General features: G+C 46.9%; 1 protein-coding gene across 1 annotated transcript in view; it reads right to left on the bottom strand.

The window, feature by feature from the left end:
• Positions 1–7,451, bottom strand: part of MYH10 (myosin, heavy chain 10, non-muscle) — a 145,718-nt gene that overhangs the window by 52,436 nt on the left and 85,831 nt on the right. The window contains exons 15-17 of the mRNA XM_014549811.1: positions 5,866–6,039; positions 5,506–5,620; positions 941–1,003 (exon numbers count right to left, since the gene is read on the bottom strand). Of these exons, the coding sequence (XP_014405297.1) occupies positions 941–1,003; positions 5,506–5,620; positions 5,866–6,039 (352 nt within the window). The remainder of the gene's footprint in view (positions 1–940; positions 1,004–5,505; positions 5,621–5,865; positions 6,040–7,451) is intronic.

A 7,451-nucleotide genomic window follows, 5' to 3' on the forward strand; every position in this document is an offset into this window, starting at 1 on the left:
TCAACAACTATTGATGGCAGGAATCTGGACTTGGATAAAATGGGCACATTCCTTCAACATAGTTTCTAAAAACCTTTTGGGTATAGATCTCAGCATTATCATGTTCTAAAAAGTATAAAGGAAATTTTGTAAGATGAATTTGACTATTTTTTAATTTCATTACATGATAACATCACTAAATAACTGGAAGGCTGGGTAATATTCATTTTATATTGTTCTTTGGGGGGACCTCTAGCATGGTTAGGCTGTATTTTAAAACAGGGCTAAGGATTCAGACCACAAGGCCCATCTGGAGCTCAATTTCACCTTCAAGGTACAAATTCTACCACCAATGCACTCTATCTTAGTCTCACCTTGCAAATATCAAACCTGGTGGACACTTTCACTATCTCCAGTTCAAAAGAAGCCAACTAGCTAGCTATGCACATAAATCTCAAACAAGAGGTATAACGATGAGACCAACACCTGTGAGATAAATATGCACTTATTTGTTCATAAATGTTAATGACTTACAGAAAAGAAACTCCTCTTTGGAATTTCTTAGAGTTGAAAACTTAACGGTAACTCAGAGACAAAGAAGACATTACTAGCAGATCAATTCCTAACCATTCCCTTGGAGGACTGTGTATCAAAACGGCACTACTGGAAAAGGTAGTGACATACCTTTTATATGCAGTGCTGCAAGTGCTATGCATAAAATAAGAAGCGATGTGTAGGCAGTAGCAATTGAATTGTTTATGCACTCAAACAGTTGCCTTGAAGTAGAATAAAACTGAGCATGAAATGAAAGGTTCATGCAGGTCTATGAGCGAAACAAAAACAGAAACCAGCCGCATCCCTCTACCCTGCCCGCCCGGCCGCCCTGCCAGCCCCCCGCAAGTTCTTCCTGTGGGCTTAGGACCCTTCTGTTTTGGAAGACCTACAGGCTTTATACATTCACCTGGTGGCTCATGAAGACCAGAAACACTGTCATAGAAAGAAGCTCTCTGAATATTCTGAATCTCTAAAGCAGAGAAACAGCAAAAACAGGACAGAAGAGCAAATACACAAACACTTCAGTTAGTGTGAAAGACATTCGACATCACAAGTAAACTTTGAAATCGGGTACGAGAGTCGCTAGTCCCGGGAAGATCCCATGCAAACATTACTCATTAGAGAATCTGCACATTTGGACAAAGTTCTTTATAAAAATAGACTTAATCTGAATGAAAATGCCTATTCCCCACTCCAGGTGTGAGCATTTTATCACACAGTGTTAAATGACCACCCCGCGTAAATGCAGGATGAAATGTTAAGAGTAATAAGGTACTACTCGAGTTGTCCTTCATAAAATCATCTTGCAATTAGCTCATTAGGACAAGGGGCAGTAAGTTACATTCTGATAAGTGTACGCATTAGTAACTTTTACTGTCAAAAATTTACACTGCTGTGCAACTTTACTTCCAATACAGATTCTGGAAATATAATTTACTCCAAATACACATTACGAATACATAGGTAATTACCATTAAGGAAAACAAAATTCAAGTTCTGCTTAGCAAAATGTTAAACATAACTTCAAATCATAAGTAAGATGACACTTGATACCCCGAGGCACATTTACATAAGAAATGCAATCTTTGGTTTTTTTGGTCTATAAGCCCCCGAAATGTGTTGAGAAGTCCCGTGCAACTGGGAGAGAGATCCCCAAACATCTCTTAGCAGAAAGTAGGGCACTATGAGTCTCTAGGGCAGGGCTGCCACCAAAAATCTTATTTCTCCGGGTTTGGCCTTGAGAAAAATCTTTAACACTCTAACACAAAGTCTATTTTAATACATAGTGTTTTTCTAGTCAAGATATTGCACCTTCATAGGAAACTATTCATACAACACATATTCATACATTTGTGGTCCACTTATTATTTTCTGCTTTTGCCTTTATGTGGCTGTAACAATAGAAAAAATAGAAAAATACATGTTTTTCCAGGGTTCTTTTCTTTTCCTGGAGATAAAGCTACCCTTATCCCAAGAGATCTCTACACCCAGAGTGAGCAGCGACGAATTCTCCACCTTCGCACACCCTCTTCCCACTCCTGGGCCTGCCCTGACTTTCTGGATGAAACTCAGTCCTGCTGCTCCCCCTGCCGCTCCCTTGACAGTGGGCGACCTCTGAGATCCTGGCTCTCAGATCACACTGAATAACTGCCCACTACGCTGATGGACGACAGGCCTTCCTACAGCAGCATCATGAGGAGAGCAGACTCGGGGAATATTCCAGAGCGGATGCCAGCACATCCGAGTCAGATCCGGGGCCGGTGAGACTGCCAGCAGCCCACTCTGACAAAAGGGACCACGTGTGCACCCAAGCGCCTATCTGCAGAAAGGCAAGGGTCACAGCAGGGCTGTGCGGGCTGTGGGTTCGAGCTGTGGACTAAATCCAGACGCACAGGCCTCGGGCCAGGACTGAAGGAGCTCAGCAAGGCTGCAAGCGTTTTCTCTCAGCGTTTCTGGAACCGAGTAAGTTCTTCGTGGCTATGGAAAGCACAAAAAGCCAGGGAGCCCTGGCCGCTGTTGCTCAGTGGTTAGAGCACCAGCCTGTGAACTATGGGCTGCGGGTTCCATCCCCTGGTCAGGTCAGGTCAGGGGCATGTACCTTGGTTGCAGGTTCAATCCCCAGCCCTGGTTGGGGCGTGTACGGAAGGCAACCAATCACTGTCTCTCTCTCTCTCCCCCTTCTACTCTCTCTAAAAAAATAAAAAACAATGGAAAAAATAGCCATGGGTGAGGATTAAAAAAAAAAAAAAAAAAAAAGGCAGGGAGCACGCTCCAGACACGGCCCTGCCCACAAGGCACATCACCTGTGACATGGATCACTGAGCCCCCACTTCCACCCTTGCCGGACAAACTTTATTTTCTTGCAACTTTTGACCCACTGCTGCCAGAGGCTCTCCCACATCTGGGAGGCGAGACAAGGCGTTACAGAAGGAAGTGGGAGGAGGAAGCCAAGGAAGCTGGGAGCCAAGACAGGCTGGCTCTGTCCCAGGCTGCATCTGCATATCCTGCGTCTCCCATTGGATTACCAGCTCCTGGGGCCTGGCCGTGTCTTTCCTCATTCCCCCGAGACTCTCCCAGGTGATAACCATGGTGCACACAGTTACACATGCGCGTTTGTTATATGAATGGTCAGGTGCTCACTAGGTGTTCCCCACAATGTCATTTTCGGTTAAGAAACTACAAAGTAAGAATCAAAGTGGTTCACAATCTCAGAACCAGTACGTAACTCAGGACCCACTTTCTTTACTACTGTCATTAATTCCCAAATACCTGCTTCTCTTCTCCTTCAACATGAAGAGAAATCTGATTTTGAGGCTTCAGGCAAGTAAAAATGCCAGTTTCCTCTGTTTCTTTCTTCCTGTTCATTCCATGCCCACTTCGAGGTTCTTCCCCACCAATCCCACAGCCAAACACTGCGTTTACTTCTTCAGGCCACACGTCTCACCTGCCCTTGCTCACAACCTACGGGAGCTACTTATTCAGTGGAGTCAAGTCCACTGAGACCGGCAATCAGGCCTCTACATGGTCTGCTCTCAACCTGTGACCTGGCCTCGTTCCCTGCCCGCACCCTTAGCCCCAGCCCCACTCTAACGCCCAAAGGTACCACGTGTCCTGAGCTGCGATTCCCTCACTTCCATCCTCTGCTCACTCACTCCACCTGCTTGGCCTCCTTCTCCCATGCCAACTTCACTTCCGAAACGCTCCGCTCCCCTGGTGAGCTAGCTCAATGCAAACCTGCTCACCCTCAATGTTTAAGGCCTGATCATGACACGGAGGCTCAAATATTAGTGCTGAGAACTGCCTGGCACTTAGCACTATTTGGTAAACGTCAGTTTTCCTTATTTATTCAACAAATCATTCTCCTTCAAGGACAAGGAAAACTGCCTCCTCCTTCATGGCATTTTAGCGTCCCCTTCACACAGCATCACCAGATACGTCTGGTCCTCAGACCTCTGCCTACTCATCCCGCCCCGTTCCGGTGCGCTGAGACCTAAGGAGGGCCGGGAGGAGGGGCCATGGGACGCCAGCCCACGTCGTGCCCAGTACAGTCACAGCGGGACTGACTCCTAACAGAACACAAATGTCCAGGCGAGCAGCACTGCTCCTCTCCCCTCTGCGGCCTTTCCCACGTGCAGTTCCAGCTCCAGTTCCAGCTGGGTTTCCTAGCACCGTGGACACGCTGTTTAGCACAACTGGAGCTCACAGTCCCGGTTCTAGTTCCTCATCTTCCATCTAACATTTCACAGCAGCAGGCTCGGGAGTCCCTCAGCGATGGCACTGCGAATACCACTGAGTCTCTGCTCTCAGCCCTCACGCAGCACCCGTGGCTGACCGGTCACAGCAAGCACCAGGGAACACGCAGCATCGGTTGAAGACTTTCATCCAAAGGCATCAAGATCAAAAGCTTCCGTGTTACACGTTGGGAACCTGATCTGTTTTCCGAGTCCCGCCTTTTACACAGTTTGTCCCAGGCACTGCTGTCCCAGGACACGTGCATGCATGTGTGCAGTGCGCCAGCCCTGGGGCTCCTCGCATCTCGGGTGGATGTATGTGATCATTCCTGACTAGATCACCTTTGATACGGTTATCTTCCCCCTGCTCACTTTCTCTGCATTCACTCTGCTCTTCCCACCTCTTTCCTTTTGCTCAAACTGCCTACACCCTTCTTTCTGTTTCTTTCTCTCTGCCTCTGAGAAGACAGCATAACAAGCTCTTGATTTGCCACAGGAAAAGCAGAGGTGAGCCAGGTTCCTGAACAGGATGGCCTCAGGGTCAAGGCCTAGCCAGGGGCAGGTCCAGGGCTAAGGTCCTGCATGACCTGAGGCCAAGCACAGAGGTAGGACACAGTCAGGATGAGATGCAGGAGGGAGAGCTAAGCTCTAGAAGATACGGTGCCCACTGCATAGGTACACAGAGGTGTGCTGTACTAGCAACTTTATAGTCTATGACACAACATCGCCAAGACCTTCCCTGAGGCTTATGTAAAGAAAAGCACTCAGGACTGATGGGAACAGAAACTGGTCTACACACAGGGGATCTGAGTGTGCTCACCAGCCCGTGTGTGTGTGTGTGTGTGTGTGTGTGTGTGTGTGTGTGAGAGAGGCCGGCAGTGGCTAGGACGCATGACCTGCGTGTGGCACAGAGAAAATGCACAGGGCTTCTCAGGTTTCATGTCCCCTAACCCTTGGATTATAGTCTAACTAGGCCAGGGTGGCCCGAGGATATGCAGCTCTTTCTGGCTCTGAGCCTAGAAGGTTCCCACACTCCCCACAGCATCTGACCAAGAGGGCAGATGTCTTGTGACCCAAGTATTCTCAAAGTGGGTAAATCCCGAGATAATGGCAGCCCTGCTCTAGGGAAAGAGGTTTACAGTAAAATATATGTGCACATAGATATGTAAGAGAACCACAGGCAATCCTTCATCATAAACGACTCTGGTCAACCTGAGTGACGAACGTAAGGCGTGCTCACCATCCTTCCAGAGCTCGGCCACAAATCTGTCCGAGGACTGGTGCAGCAGCGTGGCCACGTTGTCGTTCAGGGGGTCCATGTTCTTCATCAGCCACTCGTCCGCCTTGTAGTCCACCTGGCCCGCCCGGAGCCGAACGAGGTGAGACGGAAAAACAAACAAAACCCAGAAACAGTTAGCCTTACCCACAGACGTTCACAGAGCAACCTAAGAAGAGGATTGTCTTAAAGGCCATCAATTGCAATGCACACTATATTTAGGAATTTACAAATGTTTATCGGCACATTTTTTATAAACTCCATCACATGTAGCAAAGTTGCAAACAGTACTTTTACCAGGTAATCCAGTTCTCCAGCTCTTACCTTCCCTGCGTAGTGTATGATGCAAAAGTCAGCTTTGTCTTTCAGCTGCCGGGGTTTCTGGAACTTGGAGTGGGAACCTTGCTCTTGAACTAGTTTTTCAACAAAGGTTTTATCTGTGGCTTTCGGGAACCAGCACTCCTCATCCAAAAGGGCAAGCACACCGGGAGGGTTGGCCTGATAACGAGAGGCAACGAGAATGGTGAGTTTGCATGTAATCCCATCGGGTCTGATCCAGACCACAGACACCAACTGCTGGGATAGGAGGCCATGTCCAGGCCAACCCTAGGCCCCAAGCACCCGGGTCTCTGAGTGCTAAGTAAGTACAGGGGAGACAGCGGGTGAGTCACTTTCTCATAAACACACACGTGTAAACTGTAGGTAAATGAATTCCAAGCAGATAGTCCCCCAAACGCAGCAAATAAAAGACACCACAAAGGAGCGAGGAGGTGGAGAGATGAACCTGAATGTTCATAGTCAATGACTGGATGGATAAGTTATTCAAAACCCCCACTAGGTGGAATGCTTCAGATGTTTTATATCCTAATCCATTTTTCTGGTTAAGTAACGATTAAATAAAATAAATGTACTGCTTCACACTTGGTGAAATGTTTTAAACTATTATTAAGTAGAGTAGATGGAAGGTGATGAAATAATTTATCAGTTACTTTATATATTTGTTTCAACAAACACTTGAGAGCCTATTTTATTTCACACAACTAATTCCCTGAAAAAAGATAGAAACATAAAGTAGGTTAGTGTGGCCAGGGACTGGGGGAGGGGAGCAGGGAGCACCTGCTAACGGGAGGGAGTTTCTTTCAGGGATTATGAACATGTGGAATCAGACAATGGTAATGGTACACAACTTTGTGAATATACTGAAACCCACCAAACTGTATACTTTATTATGATTATTTATTTATTTAATTGTTTAAGGTATTACAAATAGTTAAGGTATTACAAATAGTAGTACATATGTCTCTTTCCCCCACCTTTCATCTCCCCCCGGCGTCCCCTACCGCCCAGCACTTGCCCTTGTCCCCTCATTCCCTCCCCCGCAGTGTCTTGTGTCTGTTGGTTGTGCTTATATGCGTGCCTACAAGTCCTTTGGTTGATCTCTTACCCACCCCCCAACCCTCCCTACCTTCCCGCTGTAGTTTGACAGTCTGTTCGATGCTTCTTTGCCTCTGTCTATTTTTGTTCAATAGTTTGTAATGTTCTCTATTATCCATAAATGGGTGTAAAGAATTGTATACTTTAAAAGAGTGAGTTTTAGGGTCTGTGCCTACAGCTTGCCATTCTCTGGGAGCTCAAAATTCAGTGGCCTGACTTCTTTCTTGGAGGAAGGTGGGGTTCTCGGTGGTCTATTTTATAGCTTCTGCATCAGCATTCATTGCCACTCTGCAAATACAGCAACTTGTGATACAAGACTGAATGCCTCAATTCCAGGGCCTATCAGTTTCCTGAATAAATCTCTAGGATCAGTTTTCTTCAACTCACAAGGCCTTTCTATTTACTCGGGAAGAGAAGGCTGTGTACAAATATTGCTTAAAGAGTAACTAGTGGGGGGGCCGGGCCGCCCCTCCCAG

This window comes from Myotis brandtii, unplaced genomic scaffold (genome assembly GCF_000412655.1).
Source record: "Myotis brandtii unplaced genomic scaffold, ASM41265v1 scaffold573, whole genome shotgun sequence".
In the NCBI taxonomy this organism is placed as follows: domain Eukaryota; kingdom Metazoa; phylum Chordata; class Mammalia; order Chiroptera; family Vespertilionidae; genus Myotis; species Myotis brandtii.